At 43.7% G+C, this 24270-nt stretch overlaps 1 protein-coding gene across 2 annotated transcripts in view; it reads left to right on the forward strand.

The window, feature by feature from the left end:
- Positions 1 to 24270, forward strand: part of ME3 (malic enzyme 3) — a 128196-nt gene that overhangs the window by 52537 nt on the left and 51389 nt on the right. For both annotated transcript variants that reach the window (XM_069808438.1, XM_069808439.1), the window contains exons 2-3: positions 15996 to 16129; positions 17674 to 17823. In XM_069808438.1, coding sequence (XP_069664539.1) covers positions 15996 to 16129; positions 17674 to 17823 — 284 coding nt within the window. The remainder of the gene's footprint in view (positions 1 to 15995; positions 16130 to 17673; positions 17824 to 24270) is intronic.

The following is a 24270-nucleotide window of genomic DNA, read 5'->3' on the forward strand; positions in this document are numbered from 1 at the left end:
TTCCAACTTTGTGGCTAGCCCAAATGGAGAAAAGATACTGTACCTGCTAGCTAAACTCAGATCCAAAGATATTAAGGTGAGACATTTCAGAGTAGCAGAAATGAAAGGATTTATGTCTGGAAGAGTGTACTTCATTGGCATTTGTTACATACAGTACCCGATACTGGACTTTGACTCTGTTGACTCTATGTAAACTAAAAAGCGTGAGTTTTCCTTCCAAGAAATGTAGCTTGATAATGTAACATTTCTTTTGTTACAGAAGTTATATTTATTTTAAAAACCTTAAGTCTATAATATCATAGAATCATAGAATATCTCAAGTTGGAAGGGACCCATAAGGATCATTGAGTCCAACTCCCTGCTCCTCACAGGACCTTGCAGATGTGATTAAACCTTGGTATGTCTTGCCATTGCTTCAACTTTCACTTAAAGGCGGTTTTATTTTTTAATAATAATGGAATAATTGTCATTATTTACATTTATGTTTTTGTCTATTAAACAAATCCCAAAGACTCATCATATCTGATCTGCTCTGGATTCAACATGAGTTTTGCCATGTAATTCACTGGAGCCAGGGCTTTACCACTGGAATCCAATTTGTCTTAAGCTGGAAAGAAGGGCCAGGCTGCATGCTAAGCCAAACCCTCCGGCTAAGGAACAAAGAAAGCTTAGTCCACTTTGCTTTCCCTTTCAGTACATACAGGGTATGATTTTGCATGGCCTAAATGCCAGCTTCATAATTTCCACCGTAGCCTGCTGCTGAACAAAGGCCTGCGTTACGCTCAGAACAAAACTGCAAGCCTTGGGCAGAAGAGATGGCTTTCAGACAAACTTCTGAAACTGGCTTTAACGTTTTCATTTTTGAAATTCATTCTAGCAGAAGGATTTTGTCAGTGCTTTTGTCTTTAGATCCTCCTAGGTGCTCATCTTTAGACATCATATCACTGACTGTCATCCTGGGACTCGGCCACGGATACGCTGCCCTCCTTCCTTCAGGGAGTCCAGACTCTCTTTGTTGTTAGGCTCTCCTTCGTTGTGCTTCATGTTTTTGAAGGGTTGAGTTGACAGGGCTTTAGGAATAAAAGGTTGTTTTGAATTGTGAGGGATAGAGCTGCTGAAGGGAAAAGCTTCTGGTCATTTCCAGAAGGTCACACCCTGGATCTACTTGACCTTCTCTGAAAGCTTCTTCCAGGGCTAGATACCCTGGACAGCATGTACGCAGCTAGCACACAACTTGCCCTGGGACGTGGTATCTGGCCTGTCTCAGAAGCCCGGACGCTGCAGTGGTGCAGAGATCAAGCTCTGTATCAGAATTCAGTCTGTGTAACCAAGGGCTCAGTCCATTAATTTCTTTAAAAAAGCAAGACCCAAGGTTTAACACTGCTGTCTGGAAACCAGTGTATACACTTGAATGTAAGGATGGTAGACTCACAACAGCCGCTGTCCCCAAGGGAGCAGATAGCCACTCTGTGCCAACTGGAGTTATTTCGTGATCTTCAAATTGGTGTGCACTGAGTTGCCTAACACAGCCTAGAGCAACAAATGCGTGGGAACTGTCTGAAGGATCCTCTGTATTTGCCACTGACGTTACTCATACACAGAATGTTTTCATGAAAGTAACCAGTTACTAATAACCAAATTTTAGTGGCGAGTTTTCTTTATTGTGTGGTGAAGTAACAGTAAGGTTCATCCTGCAGATCTGGCACTAATAGTATTTGTTTCCTTAGTTTCTGACATGCACATATCTAATACCAGCTAGAAAAAACAAAAACCTTGCTTCAGGAAGTCATCAGAGGAAATACAATGACAGTGTGTGACAACTGCAGCCCAAACACAATGTTCACTGACATTCTTGGAAGCTCCAAATGATACATCCTGGAAATAGCAACTTCTACAAGATAATCTACCATTAATTATCAGCTCTGCCACTTAACTTCTTTGCATTTTCTGTGAAAGAAAATCAGAAGAGAGAGAGAGAGATGGGGCTGAATGAGCAAGCGGCATTTGTGTTGTAATAAAGCAGTAGAAACTGCTTTAGGAATGGAAATGCAACTGAGCTTGGAAATGCCAGTGCCCAGGTGACTTTCTCTGGGAGCTCCCCTTGGGCCCCGGAGGAGCGGAGTCAGCTCCTGGGGCAGTGCGTGACCCTGCTGTGGGAGCTGAAGTATCCCACGGGCTTCCTCCTGACCACTGCATGGTATTAGCTGCACAATTCGTAACCCATTAACTGCTCATTTTCCCCTTGCCCATCCCATTCTACTTTTATTTGGTCACATTGTTCTGGACAGAAAGGTCTAGGCAGTTTGTCAAGCTAGTTTCTTAACCAGCTGGCTGGACTCACTTAGCACTCGCTTAGTATGATACTTCTGTTGTCATTACAGCCTTTCAGAGCTGCAGGATATGATCCTCCTGAGTTACTGAGTGTAAGTCACGGTGGCATTAACAACTGCAAGAGACCTTACGCTCAGGTACTCCTCTTGCTGCCCTGATTAGGGCTTCCCAGCAGAAAACATTTTCCTCAAACAGACCCCAATGTTACCAGCTTGCAAACCAATCTGTGCAGCTCAGTGAAGGAAAAGCCTGCTGCCTCTCACTGACATCTTATACTGAGTTCTGGGTCCGGAGGGACTGGACTAGCACCCTCATGTAGAGATTGCCAATTTCTCAGGTAGAGATCACCTGGGTTTTGCCAGCTACTCTATTGCTCTTAGGCAAGTTTTCAGACGCAAGGATATAGTATCACGCACATACTACTGAGACAATTACAGAGGTATGAAGGCACAAGAAAAACACTGTCCTGTTCTTCTTAAATTGCTGTTGGTTCTTTACCAACAAAAAAAATCTGTCAGTTTGCTTACGCAGGTATCATGAAGAGGATCCCATCTTTAGGGATCCTGGACCTTTGTCCAGAGCATGGTTTTTACTGAAGAGGCTGTTGATGCAGTTCTATGCGCATCCTTAAATAACTGTTAAATAACTCCCTGGGGTGCCTTTCAGCTTCACGCCTTCCCTCTGAGAGCATCCTTTAGTTCATCAACATCAATTATGGATCAGTCAGTCAAAACTGCTGACCTCTTCTCCTGTGTTGGGAAAGGATGTTGTCGTGTGGCAGCAAGGCAGAGACGCAGCCAGAAAGTAAATGATGTTGGTTAACGACTGACCTGGCAAAGTCAGCACTTCCACATACTGATGGAACAGAAGACAAACCTTTTTTAAACACACAAAAGACACGTACTCTGACAAACATGTTTTTATTGTAAAGGATAATAAAGCAGAGTGTGACTTTTTAGGTTTTGTTCAGTACCAAACATAATGGTAAGCCAGCAACCTTAGAAGTGAGTGCTCCCTTACTCAGATTTTATGGATATTGTGATAAGTTCTTATATGTGAGTTTCAGCCCCAGGAGGAAGGTGGTTGTGCCTGATAAAATATCATATAGTCATTGAGAACTGACAAAATCATACTGAAGTGTAGCCTTGTTTTCCCCAAAAAGTAGACTGATGGGATGGGTTGTCTTGAAAAGTACCTTTAAAGATCATCTAGTTCAACCCCCCTGCCATGGGCAGGGACACCTTCCACTAGAGCAGGTTGCTCAAAGCCCCATCCAACCTGGCCTTGAACACTGCCAGGGATGGGGCAGCCACAGCCTCTCTGGGCAACCTGTTCCAGTGCCTCACCACCCTCACAGTGAAGAACTTCTTCCTTACAGCTAATCTAAATCTACCCTCTTTCAGTTTAAAGCCATTTCCCCTTGTCCTATTGCAGCAGGCCCTACTAAAAAGTCTGTCCCCATCTTTCTCATAAGCACGCTTTATATTTGGAAAGGACACAAAAAGGTCTCCATCTAGCTTTTCAGCTCTGAATGTCCAGGGCTTTGGTTATTTCAAACACTGAGCAAGTTCAAAATCATTTTATATTTGCTTTACTCTGATGTCGCTGCATGACTGTGGTGCCAGGCAGAGGAGAATCAAAACCCTGGACTGAAATCTGAGTTTGCGGGATCTACTCCCAAAGATGTGCCCAGTGTCATCAGCTGGTTTGGAAGAAAGCAAAATCAGTGGCCTTCCTGTTGTCCTCCATGCAGGTCTTTCTCAGCAGGTTGTAAATGAAAGTCACTTCAACCTTCCCAGGCTTTGCAGACTCTGGCTGGCTCTGCCTCCAGTGCTCCCCCCACTGCACCCATGCTCTTCCAGCAAGGCAGGTATTAAGTTGAAACCCAACTTTGAATAGAAGGTTTGATGGTTTGATGCATCAGCTGGGGTCTCCTAACAAACAGAGGTGCATAAGTGAAATCAATGCTTTAGCCATTGCCTTCTCCTGATCATCGACATAGCAAATTATTTTGGGATAGTGCTTGTGTATTCAAGGAGCCTGGACTCTGTTTGTTACCCTTAGTGCAGTCATGCTTCATCTTTGCGTCATTTAGCTGAAGTGTTTCAGTTACAGAAGAATGGATGTTCTGTTGGAGGAAGGAAGCTGCTGCATTGGCCTCGGACGATACTCATCTAAGCTAGGAGAGGCTGGAGTAATTGTGCCGAGGTGAACATGCAGCAGCTGTTCCAAGAGCAATATTATTTGCATTTTAAGTTATAGCATCTAATGGGATCAAGAACAGAACCAGTTTTTTTCTAAACTCATTTGAAGGTTTGCCAAAGCGGTGATTTACAGCTTCCTAGTAACGATGAACATTTCAGCTGTCTTGACCAACCTGTGGTCACGCATGTTGCAAACTGACGTAAATATTTTATAACATCTTGCTGCAGTTCCTGTTCCACAGAAATGTTTGTCAAACAGCTCAGGGAATCAAAAGGATTTTAATCTTTAAATTTAATCTCAGAGCAATTGTACTTTTTTTTTTTTTCCGAACTTGGATTTTTTTTCTGAACTTGGATAACTTGTTTCATACTGCCCTTGATTAAAAACAGTTGGAAGAGGAGGATGGGAGTTTTCATTTTTGAACTTTTTTGGAAAAATCTAGGGAACTTTATTAGTTATTTGATTTATAGTTTAGTGTAAATATCTTTCTAGTGCAGCGGGTGCTTTTGAAACTGGAAGTGGTTAAGATCAATCTCAGCAAAGTGATAAAAATTAAAGCACTTGTATGAAATTAGTGGTGTTTTGTCACCTGGAATATTTGGATATAGTTCTACTGACACCATATGGAAAAAATAGAGCTGAAATTTTGAGGAGCAAAGAAAGTGGAAAATAAAAGGACTATATCATTGGAAGAATATTTAGAGGTCCTGGGGGGGAAGTTTGATAGAAAGGATGTATCATTTTGTATTTGTGTTATTGTACAAATTGCAGTCCAGATGCTGCAGTATCAGGGCCAAGCATGCTAAGTGCTGTGCATTCAACTGCATATAATTTAGAGACAGCTCCAATCAAGTTGACAATAGACCAAGATAGCAGGGAGAGTGCACGCAAAGGTGATGAGAGCTGTAGACACGAAAGGTCAGATCGCACGTATGTGAGCACTTCATGCATCTTCCTTTTTCCTCTCCGCATTAAAAAGGAAGAAAGAGTTTGAAGTAAAATATTCAGACAAGGAGGAGGACAAGGGGCTGGTTCAGAGGGTAGTCACGGTAGGCTAGCTGCTCTGCTGGTGATGCTAAAAGTAGTTTGGACAGTTGGATGACTGATCTCAGCATTTAAGCAAAACGTGCTTGGCAAAACAACAGCCCTTGAGGTTAGCACGGAGATCATCTTAGGGCTGGCTGGAGGCTGGATTGGAAAAGGACATGCGTTTGTGCTACGTATATATTATGTGTGCATACATACAGCTGTAGCTACCTGTCAGTGCTAAAAAGGGGTTTTGTGAAATACAGTTGTAGAAATGCTGGAGTAAAGAGAGAGAAGCAAGATCTTAATGCCTTGGGAGACAAAATAAAAGACCGTCAGAGGGCTGAATCTGTGGAAGGCTGAGAAGTGGGAAGAAAAATATCATCATGGTGCAAAGCACAGCTAAACTCTAAGGTGAGCTGCCAAACAAGGACAGCACGAAGATTTCCTTTTGCCTGCCATAGGGAAGCTGGACACTCTTGAGAGTGCTGTATGTCTCTCAGCTGGTGCGTTCCAGTGCCAATGGGCACTGCAGTGGGTGACTGTGCCTTGGCCCCGTGCACATCAGATTAGCTACCGTTTCTCTGTTGAGCCCCAGCATAAGCTGCCTGGGTTGAAGTCCATCAACGACCTTGCAGTGTGGATGGACTGCAGAAACAGTGAGGGAGAAACAAAAGCAGGGCAAATGGGAGATGGAGGTTCACACAGATTTCCTGCGGGATGCTTTGTTGTTTACCTGCATGTTTAGTTGTCTTCAAGTGGTGGTTGTATAATTGGAGGAGAGCTTAGTGGTGTTTTTTCACTGAGATGACAGATTTCTTATTTAGAGCCTTCTTTATTTCTCATATTCCTAATTTTTAAAGGAAAACATTGCCTTTTTCTAGAATCTTTTAGCTGAGGGGATATCTGAGTGGTTTGTAAGCATCTCAGATGACCTGTAGTGCTCTGCATATGCAGGCATATGTTACATCTCATTAAACAGCTATTAATATTGTGGTTCAGAAGCCGAGCCTGCTTGTCCTGGATTAGATGGGAATGAGCAGAGAGCATCTGGTACTGCTCAAGAAGCTGCTGCTGCTGGTTCCTTTCCACTGAGCTTTGGTAGAAGCAGCATACAAGAACATATGAATGGTGCAGTGGAGAAATAATCTCTGGTAAAGTCAGTAACAGAACTACTCTTGGTTTCATTCAGATTAAGCTTCCATCCAAGCAATCTTCTTGTGAAACAGCTAGTCCTATGGCTTAGGCAGTGCTTTCCAGTGGTGTTCAACCAAATAGAGCCATCAGCAATCATCCATGAACTGTAATCCAGCTCCAACCTACATTTGGAGCAACCTCATTTGCTGGAGTGGCAATAGCAAATGAGATACAAATTGCGGAGAGACTCCTATCCTCCAAACCCACAGCATGATGCAGTTTGCGTGCGAGCAGTAAGAGCACAAGATTCATTTTATGTAATTTGCTGGAACCTCAAAAGGAAGTTAGTGCTCTCTATAGTACTGAACCCAAATTATATGCAACCACGATTCACATGACCAGCTGCCTGTACAATGGAAGAAGTTCCCAGACATTGTAAAACTGGCTTTTAAAACTGCATTTTCTTGAAGTTTTGGATCACATTTAAACCTTAAAATTGCCTTGATCTTTCTTCTCAGACATACTTGCTTGTTCAAATTGAGGATGAGGGCTGGTTTTCATAGACTTTGGAATGCAAGTGTTGTAATTTATGCTGAATTCTTCCTGTCTAGGAGAAACATCATATGTGGGAGAAATGTGTGCCTGCAGCATCACAGAAACTGCCATACTTTGACAGAAATACTGGGGTTTGTGCTTGGCAAATCTCCTGCAGAAACTGATTTTACCTTGTTCCCTCTCCCCACGAGGTGAAAGAATAGCATTCCCCACAGATGAGATAGATAGCCATGTGGACTAAGAGCTTCTCATTTCTATTCTGGAATAGCTCGTTTCGCTCGCTAATTGGCATAAAAAGGTGTGACGGTGGTAGGTGTAAAACAGATGTGGAATTATGCAGGGGGGCTGGGAATCACACAGAAGAGGCACGAGGTTGTCTTCATTTTCTTGGGAGTCAGAAAGGCCAATCCACTAGGATCCATGTGCCAAGATCACGTGGGATATTTTTGATGGGGGCTGAGAATTTGGGGTTCACCTTAGGAATCCGCCCATGGTCTTGGCTGTAGCACAAAACCTGATGTTCTCATTACTGCTTGCTCCATCAGGCCTCCCTTCCCTACCAAGTATTTTGCTATCCATGAAGAGGCAACCACTGAATGCTTCGTGTTTTAAGCTCATCCAAGCAGGAACAGTCTTTTACTCTGCTGTATGCGTGTATGCGTGCACCATGTGTCCCACCCTGTTTGGGACTCTGTGCTGCTCTATTGCTCCTAATAATTTCTCAAGATTTCTCATTTTTTTCCCTGTTACACCAAGTTTTTCTGTAGCATGGCAGTCCTATTCTCCATGCAGTGACTTTACTCTTCTCCTTTACTGAAATACACTGAAGCTTGTATTTTGACACTTCATACATGTAAAGACATTTGTGAATCTAGTAAAAAACAAAAGAAATAGCAGCCTAATCTATTTCTCACTAAAGCCAAAGAAGTATTCCCATTAGCTTGGCTAGAACTCCATGAGGATCTTAATACTGTGTTTGTGGGAGGAGGGCAGGTATTGAATTTGGCCCCAAATTTGAGTTTCTTAAAAACCCAGCTGTATCTTGTCACCTCTTACTTGGCATTAATTGTCTATCTCCACCTTTCCTATCAATAGAGCAATGCTGCTATTTTTAACTATCTGCAAAGTTCATAGATCCTTCACAAAACCAGCGTGCCAAACCAGCTGTTCTTTGGGGAAGTTTGTCTAGCTCAGTTTTAAAAAATCTGTTTTTCTCAATGCATCAGAATCTTGTTTTCAGACAAAACACATATAATTTCTAGCATATGGATTTCTTCTTTCTTTTTTTTTTTTTTTTCTTTCTGTGGAGGAAAAATTGCTACCCTGGAGGCTGGCAAACTGTGGGAAATAGTAATGAGTTCTCCACTAAATTTGGTATAGAGCTGTACCCCTGCAGTCTGAAATCACAGAGCAGGGCTTGAGGAGCTTTGCACTGAAGTTCCTCCTATGGATTAAGGAATAAACCCCTGAAGACATTTGGCTTACGAGTTTTATTTATTGAGGTAAACCTCCTGTAACATGTGGGAACAGCATGGCTTTGCTTCTTCTTGGCTGACCCTGTCACATCTTGCCCATCACATGCCCATCAGGGATGTCCTCATCAGGAAAGCATTTACTTCTGTGAGATAAACTGTGCAGGATCAGGTCCCTGGCCAGTAAGTATTCTGGCACAGGGACTTTGTCATATTCCAGTTCTGCTCACTCTTACATTGGTATAAATCAAAAGTTGTAAGACAAGGTAAAAATGAGAATAATAATGGAAATATGTCCCTTTAATCCGGTGAAAGGAAGTTACTTGCAGAAAGCAAAACAGTTACTGGTAAAACCTCATTAATAGTAGGGACAACTCAAGTTGTAATTGAATTAGTGGACCTCATTAAAGATGGTTCCCCAGGAACTGAAACAAACATGAAGTTTAGTTGCTTAATTATCTTTGTCTTGGAGGGTTTTTTAGCATTCCCAGGCTCTGTGGGAGAGAAAGAAATGATATGAAAGGATTAGAAATCCACGATTATATTACTTTGTAACAAAGGGGATGGCCAAGAGTTTGGGATTTTTTAGCTAGTGACTTTGAACCCAGAAAGAGGTATAGATGCTGTGAGAAGAGTTTGTAAATCATGGTCAACAAAAGGTTTCCCCAGCAATAACTGCTGAGAAGGTACAGTGGGGAATCTTTCCAGCTTTCAGAGAAGACACACTGAACAATGTCTTCCCCATACCCTAAAAGGTTCAGGTTTTTTCCAAGTTTAAGAGCACAAACACATACAAATTAAAGGTAATAAGATATTTAAATGAGAAAATGAAGTATTAGCCCTCTGATGTGCCTCCTTCCTTCTTTTTATACAAATAATATTTTCAGTACAGCTTTTCCAGGGTGGGATGCAGTGCAGGACAGGGCCCGTGGCAGTCCATCCACAGCAGCAAGAGAAGCTCGAGTAGCTGAGAAGGAGCACTGTGAAGAGGGTTATCAAGTCAGCCAGAGATGAGGAAGCCGCAGTAGGATCTGACCTTTCTAGAAAAATCTTTCACAGTGTAGAAAATTGATGGTTTTTGCTGTTGCTCTCTGCTCCCCAGCCCCTGCATGCGGTGTCAGTGGGGATTAGTTTAGCTTCTGGCACTGACCCCTTACGGCAGGAACTTTTGCTTGCAGATAGTCCAAGTACATCCCGGCTGTAAAATTGGACAGGTGCAAATATCTATGGAAAACACATTACAGGAAAAATCTGTACAGAATAAGCTTATTAAGTTCCCTGACTATTAGGACTTCCCTAGCATGGCTGTTAACATACTAATCATAAAGGAGAAGCGGATTAGCTGTGCCTGCTCTCGCAGCCTGCAGTGGTGATCCCTGTGTGTCTCCATTTTCCCCATGTCCCCTTCCAGCACCCTGCTCTTACCAGACTAGGAACCTAGACTGTTCCAGAGACTGTTTGAAAATGGCTGGGAGTTGTTCACTGATCCCTGTTTACTCAGCTCAGAGACTGCCAGGCCAGCTTTCAGTTGCATGGATTAAGGACTGTGGTCCCAGCAAGCAGGCTGAGAACCACAGCTTGAGTGTCACCATCATGGAGGGCAATGGCCTGGGACTGTACAAACTGCATAAACCCCTTGGTCTGGCCATGAAAGCCACCCCACAGCCCGCCCTGTGCTGTAGCTGCTAGTTGCACTGTAGAGCACAGGCATATGGAAAGATGCAGTAAGCCAAGACTCTGCTCCAAAAAGGTGCTGAGCAGCTGGAGATGGTCTGAGCCACAGTGGACTCTGCATGTTCTGCACTAGGTAAGGCCTAATTCAGCCCTTGATTAAGCCCCCATTGCTTTAACAACAGTTTTCTGATACCCTAGGAACTACCATTTTGTGTCTTTGTTCCCACCTGCAGAAGTATGATCTATAATGAGTAAATTATAAGGCTAAGCCATGCCTGCATCCCTCCTGCTTGTATTCATCCCTGAGTGGAATACCCCCTTCTCACTGCTGGAGAGTGCAGGCGGTGATAAAACTAATTGTTATCTATGAATTGGCTTCACCGTTCAGTTTCTGAAATAAGTGGCTTTCATGGGCTTGAGCTGCAAAGAGGGAGCTGCCGCATAACAGACTTGGTGCTGTCAGCAGTAAGAAAACAAGCATTTGGGGTTCTTTGCAGCAAGCCTTTTTCAGCACAAACCCCCTTGCTTAGCCCCTACGTAGCGTGAAGCCTTGTGGGCAGCTGATGTTTTTGCCTTTGTTTTTGGGTAGTGACATAGCATCTGCCCTCTCCATGACAACTCATTTCCCACACATTTAAAAATGAATCGGAGCACCTGGCTTTAGCTCTGCAGGGCTGTGGCTCACCATCTAATCATTAGACCTTTCAAGACCAGAAAAAGAGTGGTACAATATGGCTTTCAGGCAGTCTTAAAAAAAAAATCCAACCCTAAAAGCTTTAATCTTAAACATAGCAATACCTCAGTGAATTCCAGCTTTTGATCTGGGGCAGAATGTGTTTCCAAATTCATTTCACGCTGTGCTGTTTCAGTGAATATAACCACTTCACCCAGGGGTCCTACTCCTAGACCTTCCGAGAAACTTCAGAAAGCAGCCTTCAAAGTCAGGGCAGGCAATTTCTGCTCTGCTCCCGACCCTGCTATAGAGCCACTGTATGGTGGACCAGCTCTGTACTTAAAAGTGTTTTGGAGATTTAACTGGTTGTGAAGGCAGGGACTTCCTCATCACGCATGGTTGCAATTGCTCCAGTATGAGGGTGGTTATACTGGTAGAGCTCATTCAGATGCAGTAAATACAAAAGTGCAGTGAGCTAGAGATGTATATTAGTATGACCATGCTTACCTTTGGACTGTTAACAGCAAAACTGTGATTGTGTTTGAACAGTTTAATCTGCTCTTGCGATCCAAAGACATGTATTCATGCACATAGATCTCCATATTGCTTAAAATTAGAGTTCAGAGTCTTGCATTTGCTGTGCCTTGAAACAGTGATTTGGCACACCGGACTCCTGGCACTATGTGGACCTTAAAACTAGCCAGAAATTAAGCGCTGAGCAAAGTTGTGCCCAAAGCACGCACGAATGTCCCTCCCAGCCCAAGTTAAACAGACAAACCACTCTACAACCCCACGCTTCCTTTTGCCCTATTCAGTCATTCATTATTACATTAATTCCCAATACCACTTCAAGAGGTTTCCCAGGACACTGCTGAACACTTTTCAGCCTGGTGAGTTCCCCCCCAAAAGGAGAAAAAAAATGAGCGGAACTGAAGGGCGAGTGCCCAGATACAAGTGCTTCACCTTCATGGCAGCTCTAATTCCATCACAGCTCTTACACTGCCCCTGGGTCTTTTAGAAGAGTATCCGCTGCTGGTTTACTTTTTTTGCTGAGATTCAGTTCTGTTCCAGGGGATGAACAGGGATCAGGTCTGTGACCCTGATCACCCAACCTGTGATGTGACTCTCTCTAGACAAGCAAGTGGAGTATTTACTGCCAAATATTTCTGTCTCCCATTATCTGTCCTCCACGTTCAAAGGTTGCAGGAAGTAAGTGGTTTGAAATTTTATCGGTTTTTTTTCCATTCATTGCAGATAAACTTTGACATTCATAGTAGCTATATTTTCCCTGCCGTGATATAATATTGTCAGTGTAAAGCCAAATAGTGATGTAGAGCTGATGTCCAGTATTGGTCTTAGTCTAGTACTTCAGAAGTCATCAGTCTGGAGAATACAGATGGTTGCAAGTTTTCTGATGAGAATATGTTGGGTTTTTTTTAAATTCAGTAATGATGACTCACAAAAACTCAAACTTTGTCTTGTGGGAACGTACCAGTTCTGCTATGAAACTCATTTCGGGGAAGGCTTCTCAGGTCCAGGAAGGAAATTTGGGTCAGAAATGTCAGGCACTTCAGCAGAACCAGCCATGTCGTGGGTACAACAGTCAACAATGACCACAGAGACCTTGATGCCATTTCTGGGTTTGACAGCAAAATCTTGACCTCCTGCCTCCTGGGCAACTGCTGACTTCTCGTCTGCTGGCTGGAAGAGGGATGATTTCTCTCTGTCATGTTCTTACATCAAAAGATTTTGAAAATAATTGGCTCTATCCTGATACAGAGCAGAAAAAAACTATGAAAATGCTTGTGGGAAAAAGTCTGTTTTCTTCTCAGATGTCCCAGAGGCTGAATATCTTTTCTGAAATATATGAAGATTTTTTTTTTTTTTTAATTTGCGCTAGTGCACAATTTACTAATAAAAGAAGTGTCACACTATGTACAAAGCATGGGTCTGGCAAAAAGGAGAATCAGTTTCAGTCCTTTCCTCTCTCCTGTCACAGGTTACTTGGCATTGCTGATAGTTTGAGAAACATTTTCACCAGCATCTACACCACTTACAAGTGAGTGGCTCATCCAGCGGTCCATTCCCACTGCTGTATGTCCCCAGTGGCTGTGCCCAGGTTTGCCAATGTCTGTAGAGCCATCTATAGTGTATCATCAGCCAGGGGAGCTGCTCTGAGCTCAAATGACCTGGTTATTTTTAATCCAGGTACTTCCTTTCGCTGATTAACCATGTGACTGCACACATGCTTGTGCTGGCACAACCATTGGGATGGCACAGGGACAGGAACAAGCAATAGGAGGCGAGGGCAGGCTGCCAAAACCAAGTTCATCGAGATATGTCCTCAGTTTTTCTTGTGCAACAATAATAACAGTTATTTGTCATAGAGAAATACTAAATCCATGGAAGAAAACAGCAGTTTAACAGCTACGTAGTCATAAAGCTGCTCGTTAAGATTTTTTCAAGCATTTGTCTGTGTTCTTGAGTAGACGTAGCCCAATAATTACTGATTTTGAATATTTTACTTCCAGCTGTTCATCAAGATATGAATCAGTTCGTTAGTTATGGGTGAAGTTTTCATTAGGATTTAAGCTCCTTAGACGCTCCTGAAAATGTTTCCTTCTATCCTGCTGTCTAATCTGCTATCAGCATAGCAGAAATCCCATTAATTAAGGACTAAGACCTTTTATAATCTTCTTCCCAGACTGCAGAATGCGTTTACCATTGCTGTTCATCAGGGTGAGTCCAGCACAGGGCACTGCTGGTCGTCTGGAGCATCAGCCCCTGCATGCACAGGAGTGGGACACGCTCAGGCTTCTGCCTAGGAAGGATGAAATTGTCCTGTAAGGGCAGGGTTATCCCACCCAATCTAGTCATCCAGCTTAAGCTGTAGGCCAGTGGCAGCTGCTTAAAGGGACTTGTGGCACTCTGTGTGCTCCTTGAATAAAAATAAAGGGTTAGCACTGAGGAAGCATCCTACATGTCATGTCTGTCTTCTGCTCTGCTAATATGCCATTAATATACATTGTGTCTGGTGGAAAACTAGAACGTAACTGAAGTTGATGAGTTGGGTATACTATTCAGTATCCAAATCTGAATCTTTGCTAACTGGAGGTTAGCAAATGTGATGCCCATCTACAAGAAGGGTGATAAAGAGGATCTGGGGAACTGCAGGCCTGTCAGTCTGACCTCGGTGCTGGGGAAGGTTATGGAGCAGATCATCTTGAGTGCCATCACGCAGCATGTACAGGACAACCAGGCGATCAGGCCCGGTCAGCATGGATTTCTGAAAGGCAGGTCCTGCTTGACCAACCTGATCTCCTTCTGTGACAAGGTGACCCACTTAGTAGATGAGGGAAAGGCTGTGGATGTCATCTACCTAGACTTTAGTAAAGCCTTTGAGACTGTTTCCCACAGCATTCTCCTGGAGAAACTGGCTGATCATGGCTTGGACAGGTGTACTCTTCCCTGGGTAAAAAACCGGCTGGATGGCCGAGCCCAAAGAGTGGTGGTGAATGGAGTTAAATCCAGTTGGTGGCCGGTCACGAGTGGTGTTCCCCAGGGCTCAGTATTAGGGCCAGTTCTGTTTAATATCTTTATCAATGATCTGGACGAGGGGATCGAGTGCACCCTCAGTAAGTTTGCAGAAGACACCAAGTTGGGCGGGAGTGTTGATCTGCTGGAGGGCAGGAAGGCTCCACAGAGGGATCTGGACAGGCTGGATCGATGGGCCGAGGCCAGTTGTATGAGGTTCAGCAAGGCTCAGTGCTGGGTCCTGCACTTGGGTCTCAACAACCCCATGCAACGCTACAGGCTTGGGGAAGAGTGGCTGGAAAGCTGCCCTTCAGAAAAAGACCTGGGGGTGTTGGTCAACAGCTGGCTGAATATGAGCCAGCAGTGTGCCCAGGTGGCCAAGAAGGCCAGTAGCATCCTGGCCTGTATCAGAAATAGTGTGGCCAGCAGGAGCAGGGAGGTGATCGTCCCCCTGTACTCGGCACTGGTGAGGCCGCACCTCGAGTCCTGTGTTCAGTTTTGGGCCCCTCACTACAAGAAAGACATTGAGGTGCTGGGGCGTGTCCAGAGAAGGGCAACCAAGTTGGTGAAGGGCCTGGAGCACAAGTCTTCTGAGGAGCGGCTGAGGGAAGTGGGGTTGTTCAGCCTGGAGAAAAGGAGGCTGAGGGGAGACCTTATCGCTCTCTACACCTACCTGAAAGGAGGTTGTAGTGAGGTGGGGGCTGGTCTCTTCTTCCAAGTAACAAGCGATAGGACAAGAGGAAACGGACTCAAGTTGCACCAGGAGAGGTTTAGATTGGATATTAGGAAAAATTTCTTCCCTGAAAGTTTTATCAAGCATTGGAATGGGCTGCCCAGGGAAGTGGTTGAGTCACCACCCCTGGAGGTATTGAAAAGACTGTGTAGATGTGGTGCTTAGGGACACAATTTAGTGGTGGACTTGGCAGGATTAGGTTTACAGTTGGACTCGATGATCTTAAAGGTCTTTTCCAACCTAAACAATTCTGTGATTCTATGATTCTAAACCTGTCATGTGATTTGTAAAGGATTGTGAAAGCTGGGCTTTCAGGAAGGCCATTGAAACTAGTAGGCGTGAGCTAATTAAGTATTATAAGAAGAGCATAAAGTGAAAGAAACCCTAGGAATGTATACACTATAAAGTTGTACACACTGTAGAGACCAACCAAATTGACATGGCAAAAGAGTGTGGATCATCAAAGCCCTGCCGATGCTGGGACTGGTAATCCAGAAGCTGTAGGGTCTGGGTGGTCTGAGCCCCACAGTCCCTGCAGGGGAGGGCTGCCTCCAGGCCCTCGGGGGCTGCATGCTGTTGCTGGCTTTCCTCTTGGATATCCTGTCTGGTAGTGCATATTGCGCCATTTGAACGTACCTTCCTCTTTTTTTCCCAGGGAATGGCTTTTACACTTGAAGAGAGGCTGCAGCTTGGAATTCATGGCCTCCTTCCTCCTTGCTTCTTGAGCCAAGACGTTCAAGTCCTCCGTGTGATGAAAAACTATGAGAACAAATCTAATGATCTAGACAAGTATGTCAAAAACATCTTATCTCCTCCTTCCCTCCCCCTTTAGTTTTCAGTTCTTTAAAGCTCCCAGGAAGACTTGAGGATCCTGCTTCGAGGCACACAGGTTTCCCTCAGAGTCACTTTTTTCCAGCTCTCCCTACTCTCCAGCACCAGGAGTGTTTATTCTGGCCTGTCTGCCTTCACCTCTGTTACATGCCATCGCAGTCCCAGAATAGCACCGGTACTGCTTTTTTCTACCACCTCATTGCCGGAGAACTCTGGTATTAGCCTAGCAATTCACTGTACTTCGGGTACAAGTACAGAACGAAAAGGCAGTCCCTGCCCCAGAGCACTGCAGGTAGAGTGAACACATGTACTGCATGTACCTATCTGGATGCTCATTCACTAAAATACTGGATAGAAGAACAGAAAGAACCTGCCAACTGGTAGGAAAAAAATAAAAAAGCAGAAGCAATGATGTGTATTGACTAATCTTTCTGTTCCTGAGCTTCCATTGCCTCCAGTATTGTTCATCAGGGTTATTGATGGAAGATGGTGCTTGACGCCTGTTGTGATGGACGGTAGGGTTTGCATTTCCATCTTTCTCAGCTGCCATTGATCTGGGGACTGAAGCAGCAGGATTCTTCCCCTGTAGAGCAATTCCATTGGCTTTTCTGTGTCACAAATGCCTGTGTCGATCTTGCAAATTATATATTGTTGGCAGTGTGTGATGCCTTTTTGAAGCCACACTGCTTGGGTGCTGAACACAAAAGGGAGTTTGTCATTATGTTCAAACAAATTTCTCAGACAGAAAATAATTTGCAATCTCTATTTTTCTGAGGTTTTCATTCTTCTGGCTTCAATTTGACAAATTCTATCTTAGCCGATAAAGCATTTTCAAGGAGGAAAAATCTTTGGGAGAAATGTAACGTATTGTAAGTCACTAAGTGGTCATATAAACCCAGTGATGCACATGTAAGTCTGGACAACACTAAGAATACAAAGTTGATTTAACATTTCATTTTCTAAATTAATGTGTTTGTCTTTTTTTTTTCAAAGATGGAATTTAGCTATCCTTCTGGTTTTAGTGATTAAGTGATTGAGAATGCAGGATAGTGGAGAGAGAGGTTTTGTGGAAATATTTCAGGAAAAACAGTGCTTTGAAATGTGCATATTAACATTTGCATATATGCATATTTCATCTTCTAGATTGCATAATAAATTTTTATAATAAAGATGGTGTCCCACTCTGTCTCAGGTAGCCCTGAAGTCTACTTTTGACCTTTTCCATTCACTGCATTTGTTTTTAATGCAAGTTCTGAAACTCTGAGGTTATACACGGGTCTGACTTCCAGTCCTACTGAGTCTTTGTGAGCTGTCAGTGAGGATGGTGGAGCTAGTCAGGTCCTCTGGGAAATTTTGCTTCAAGCATCTGCTCATGATGTAGCACTGAAGAGTGTCAGGGCTTGGGAGAACTGAATACGTACTGCGTGAGCCAACTACTGCTTTTTATGAAACTGCCAACAACCATAAATACTGATATATATCTATTTTATTTTACTTTTAAGGTATATTGTTCTTATGACATTACAAGACAGGAATGAGAAGCTTTTTTACCGAGTGCTGACCTCCGACATTGAGAGATTCATGCCCATCGTTTACACCCCAACGGTTGGCCTGGCTTGTCAGCAGTATGGTTTGGCTTTCAGGAGACCACGGTGAGTGAAGAGGCTGTTCTTGCCCCTTTTTTTAATTTTATGTGAATGTTTCTTTTGTATCGACAGTCCATCTTTATGTGGGTGGCCCAAAACATCTAAAACTCGATCCTTCATCAAAAGATGGACCAGCAAGCAGCTTCGTGTGTGTACGTTTCATGATGAGCTGGGGAGTCGAGAATAGCTCTGCCTTCTTCCTATAAACAGCGAACAGAGTGGTTTTGTTCTCAAACAGTACTGTACAGTCTGTGCAGCTTAGCTCCAAACAGCTCTCTGAACTTATGGCTGCACCCCTCCCCATCTGCTGTCTCAGGAGCACTGAGTGCCTTCTGCGGTGCTGGTGTTTGAGTAATTGTTGGATTTTGGATACGTTGTGCTCATTTTGAACTTTTGTATGCACTTCCACAAACCACCCCACAAGAAACATTTTCATAGGAGATGATGCTCTGCATCAGTGCCTTCCTCGCTGCTCAGAACACTTGCTGTGTAAATTCATGCAATATTAGACACTCTGTACTGTGTTGGAAGACCCTGTTCTGCGTAATTCTTCTTAATGATTAATGTTTAGATAAAGACCTCATTAGCATTCTGAAATACATTTTAGTCCTTGCCTGAAAATGCAATGGTAAGGTTCAGTTCTCCTTGCAAGCTTTTTATTTTTTTGTCCTTGAAGCGTACCAGTAGACAGATAAACATTTTAGCTTTTGCTGTAGGAATATGCAAAGTAAAGGAATGGAATAATACCATTTTAAAAGCATTTCAAAAGCATGAGGTTTAACTGCAGTTTCAGCTGAGAGTAATGTGGTATGTGGGGAAACTGAGGCAAGTTCTACTAGCTGACTCAAGGTCACAGGGGGACCCTGAGGCAGACCTCGAAGATGTAAAGACTGTGTAGACAGATAATGAATAACATATTATGAATAAGGTTATCTTGGCAAACACATTTGCATCCTGCTTGTCATCAAAATTTCTACTAAAGCCACTATATTCCTTCACATGAGCTACTCCTCAGAATTGCTTTTTGGTTTGTGTCTATCCCAGGTAATTGTGTTCTGTTCCCTGATACCCAACTTCTGGATCTGCTGGGCTGTGGTGAAGTCATTCATCTAGTCAAGTCTTGATGATATCCCCTCCTCCTCCTCAGTGTGTATGAGGAAACCAGAGAAGGAATTGCTCTTTGTACGAGGGGACACTTACTTCTTCTGGGCAAGAGTAAAAGGTAGCAGAGATAAGAGAGCCCAGACTCTATCTCCAGGTGTTGAATTGTGAGCATTGTCAGGCAGGGAAGAGCACACTGCTGGTTCTCAGCTAATCAAAATTCACAGCAACAATTCCTGCTGTACAGCCACTGTGTCTTTGCCTTCAGTCTGCCTTTACCTTGCAAGAAGTTAAAACAATATTTGGGAGCTTTACTTCTTTTATTTTCCATCCCTGATGTTATTCTCAGGAAATCAGGGGTGTCTTTCCATGTACTGGACTCTTTCTGCAGTTGTTGCTGTTGGAGAATTCCCCTTCCTGAACCCACTTTGTTCTCATGTTATAAACCCACAGTATTTTACCACTGTGGTAAGAACATCTGTTCTCATAGTCTGACAGTTTTGCTGCTGAACTTGGGCTTGGAGCTGTTCTGGATTCCAGCCCGTGGCTTCCGCAGGGAAGGGCAAACTATCATGCCCTTAGTACACTGAATTTCCTATGGTGGGGAGTTTGTTTCCCTGAAGATGTAGAGTGAATTTCAGCCTAGCCTCAGATTTGGTTTTAATCAAGGTTGTTTTAGCAAAAGAGTGGTTTTATTGCAAAAAGAAAAGAGCTATTATATCATGTAAAGTGATGAGATTAAAATGAGAAGCATTCATATGTGCTTTTTTATCAATCTGACTCTTATTGTCCTGCAGTATATATTTTCTCTCCTGGAGCATATTATGTGCATCAGGAGCTGGCCTGCAAGACACTTAGTTCAGCATAGGATGCCAACACTTTCTGCTAAAATCATTGGGACGTGCAGATTTGGGGAGTTCAGGAATTAAGATCTAAGTTTGAATTTCTAGCTCTTCCCATGTTTGTTATCCTAAGCTGCACTGGCAGTCTGAAAAGCTGATTCTTCTAACCTAATTTTATTTGTATTGGAAGGTTTTTAAAGCAAAATGACACCTATCTAATTATATTTCACTGATGTTTTAGGGAGAACATGGCACCTAGAGCTGGAGAGGATGTCCAAGCCATTCATTTTTGCTCTGCTGTCACAGGAAGCCTTATCGTATAATCCTGTTCATTAACTGATTATGTTTTATTTTAAATCTGCAATAGAGCTGCTGTACGTAGCCCATTCCAGTATTTAACTCTCGTATAAGTAGAAAGTGTTTTTCCACTAGAACATAACCTAAATGTTCTTTGCCAATGTCATCGTCTCTGTAGTAGCCTTTTCACAGTAGAAGACTGGGATCATGTTCAGCCTGGTGGTTTTCTTGCCTGTAGTTCATGTTGTTCTGTCTGGGTTGTCCCACTCTGGAGTCTCCTGTTTGGCTACATTTCTCCTGAAATGCACCACAGAACAGTAAGCACAGCTTCGCCACGGAGGACTGGCAGTGTCAGGGAGACTGGAGCAGTTAGATTTTAGCTTTTGCTAACACATCCCAGCGTGCCCTTGCCTTTTTTGGCATTATCTGAGTGGTCCGGTCACTGTAATTCATTTTGTCATCTTCCTGTGAATCTTTTCTTTGACACAATTACCCCCCCAAATATGTGCCACTGTATAATTGTGCTTAGCATCTCTCCTCACTACATGTCCTGCTATGAACTCTGTCCTGTTGGTTTTGGGTCATCTCTCCAGTGAATCAAAGTTTTTCTAAACCTGTTCTCCGGAGTGCCACACCTCCCGGCCCGACTCTTTGGGCAACAGGGAGCTGGTTTGAATGTCTGCTGCAGCAATTACCTTTTCATCCAAACTGTCACATTTAAAGCTGTTGGTCAGGCAGGAGAGATGAGATATCTCAGTTTTAAAATACCATACGGTGCTCCAACATGGATGGATGTGCACATACAGGATGCAGTAGAATCATAGAATAGAATGGTTTGGGTTGGGAGGGACCTTAAAAGACCATCTAGTTCAACCCCCCTGCCATGGGCAGGGACACCTTCCACTAGACCAGGTTGCTCAAAGCCCCATCCAACCTGGCCTTGGACACTGCCAGGGATGGGGCAGCCACAGCCTCTCTGGGCAACCTGTTCCAGTGTCTCACCACCCTCACAGTGAAGAATTTCTTCCTTACATCTAATCTAAATCTACCCTCTTTCAGTTTAAAGCCATTACCCCTTGTCCCATCACTACATGCCCTTGTAAAAAGTCCCTCCCCATCTTTCCTGCAGGCCCCCTTTAGGTACTGGAAGGCTGCTATAAGGTCTCCCTGGAGCCTTCTCTTCTCCAGGCTGAACAATCCTAACTCTCTCAGCCTGTCCCCATAGGAGAGGTGCTCCAGCCCCCTGATCATCTTCATGGCCCTGCTCTGGACCTGCTCATGTAGGTCCATGTCCTTCTTAATTTGGGTGCCCCAGAGCTGAACGCAGTACTCCAGGTGAGGGTCTCATCAGAGCAGAGTACAAGGGCAGAATCCCCTCCCTTGACCTGCTGGTCACGCTTCTTTTGATGCAGCCCAGGATACAGTTGGTTTTCTGGGCTGTGAGTGCACGTTGCCAGCTCATATTCAGTTTTTCATCCACCAGTATCCCCAAGTCCTTCTCCTCAGGGCTGCTCTCAATCCACCCATCACCCAGCCTGTATTTGTGCTTTGGATCACCCCGACCCATGTGCAGGACCTTGCGCTTGGCCTTGTTGAACCTCATGAGGTTTCACACAGGCCCACCTCTCAAGCCTGTCCAGGTCCCTCTGGATGGCATCCCTTCCCTCCAGCATGTCAACTGCATCACACAGCTTGGTGTCATCAGCAAACTTGCTGAGGGTGCACTCAGTCCCACTGTCCATGTCCCCATAGCACAGCTTGTGGTGAGGAGGGAAATCTACAGAATATTATGCAGTCTTTCTGCAGCCACAGCAGCAGCAATTAGTGACCTGTGGACACAATAAACTTATTCCCTGTGTTGAGATATTTCTCAGCCCCATTAGTGCTTGGCTTTATATTTGAAAGTTGAGCCTGGAAAGATTAAGGCACAAGTAACTTGCTTACAAAGCAACTCTTGTACAAGAGCATCTGAAAATAGTCCTGTGAGGTCCAGCAGGGCTTCTCTCATCAGAATACATTTATCAGTGTTCGCATGGCTGCAGATTTTGTTTGCCAGATACTGCTGTCATAATTGCAGAGCTCAATGCCTCTTTTACCTTTCCTGGTCTCTATATATAAACTATTGAGGGTGGACCTTTTACTTGCACTTTTACTGGGCTAGTGTCTGGAGTTCTCATTCCAGGTCAGGGCTCCTGCATCCTCTCTGCCAGCAGATTTATCTGCTCCAAATGGGGTCAGACACCTGCTATGCCTTCCTTTTGAAAAGCTACCCAGACAGCAGTCTAAAAATACAGGCTTTCTCTGTTTACCAGTAGAAAAGAGCTACTAGGAAAAAACCCACTTGCAAACATCTGACTCTTGGCATGCTTGTCTATGATGCCCATAGTCTCTCTACTTCTTCTGGTGGGCCAGGCAGAGTTCCTGATGCCCCAGCAGGTTCCTGTCTGCCTTCCCCAAACTCCTACTGCCTTTCTCTTCAGGAGTCTCTTTAATTTCTTCAAGCAGCCTTATTTTTTTAATGTGGCCTCCAACTTTTTCCTATGTGATGAAGACTCAGGGGTTTAGAACAACTGGAAGAGAGGTGGAACCATCAAATTATTAAAATGATATTCTGGCACTGTCCCCTCAGCTCTGAAGTTTTTGCTGGAAGGTGTCTATGTTGAATCACATTTTTCCTATCTTGTTTTCCAGGCAGCTCCCTGCTGAGTTACCAATATTCGTTTATTCAAAGTCATGCAATAAGCATTAAAATCTTCAGGCCAAAGTACAGTATCATATTATATTTTGAATTTTTAAAATAAAAAATATAAATTATTGTGTATTATGTAAGTACAGGTTGAAGTACCAAGCAATAGCACCTCTGTCACACTTATGATTAAGGACCCTGTCAAAATCTCTCTTCTGTGATCAGACCACGTTAAATAAGCACAAGAGAAGAGCAACCATGTCCAAAGAGAAGTCTTCCTAGCCATGGATCCTGTCTGCAGCAGTGGCCAGTAACAGAAGGAGTACAAGACTAGGGTAGGCAAATGTGCTTACTTCTTGGGGGCTTCTCAGGCTATGCTCCTCCTCATTTTGTGTCTCAGGGTCTTGCGGTTGCAGTTTTGTTACAAAAAATCTGCTGCTGTGTTTGGTTTCACAAGTTCTGGAATGGTTGTGAGGGGGCTCAGATGTATGCAGGTTGTCAAGGCCAAAGGATATGTCTGGGAATAGTGTCCCAAGGTGACAAGACTTGTTTCATGTATAGGTGTAATTCCAGATGATCAGGGATGATCCAGACTTAAGGGAGATTTCTTGCAGAGTTGTACAGCTTCAGATCCTATGGCTGCACACATGCAGCTTTCCAGTCTGCCTCCTGCAATCCATCCCTGGTTATTTACTTCTCCCACCCACCACCCCTGTGCCTCCACAGATGTCCGTGCAGCTGTGCAATGATCTGGTTCAGGAATAAATCTGGGTAGATCCAAGTCTCTTTTGGGCCAGACTAGCAGTAATCCAGATAGTCAGTTTTCACTGCCAGCTGCAACAGGAATTGTGTTGATGTGATGAAAGGGATGTGCAGAAGCAGGAGCAAGCTGCTCAAAGCATGGGGAGAGCAGGTTTGCTGATGTTCAGCAGCAGTGATAACATAATTGTAGCTTCAGGCAAAGGACAGGTTACCCTAGGTACCAAGGAACATGGGCCTTGGAAGTGCTGGGGATCCTTTTTCCTCGTCAGAAATTTGGTAGGAGGAAGGAATGAAATGTAACAGAGCAGGGCTTGCAACTTTTTGAGATGCTAAAAGACAGAATGAAGGAGGAATCTTTGTTCTTTGATCCCATTAACAGAAAGCATTACCATTATCTTCGGAAATGCTTCTACCAGACCTAAAAGCTTTCAGACTGTGGTTGAGAGTCCGTTTTTGCTTTAGAGTGAAGATACAAAGTCCTTTACGAAGAAAAGTGCATAGTAGTATTGTGATCTTTTTTCCTTTTTTTGCTTTTTCTTTTTTTCAATGTAAAATGTATATAATGAATATCATGGGTGTCCTTAACGCAGCACAGGACTAAACATGTGCAATACTATTTAAAAGTTATTTTTGAAGCTGGAGGATCTTTTTTAATTGTGACAGTACCTTTGGAAAGTGACTTTATACTTTTTCACAAAGAGAAAGCAGAGAGAGAACTTACCTCAGGGCATGGAATCAGGGTTTTATCTCTTCTGTGATAGTGAG

Source organism: Haliaeetus albicilla, chromosome 20 (assembly GCF_947461875.1).
Source record: "Haliaeetus albicilla chromosome 20, bHalAlb1.1, whole genome shotgun sequence".
NCBI lineage: Eukaryota > Metazoa > Chordata > Aves > Accipitriformes > Accipitridae > Haliaeetus > Haliaeetus albicilla.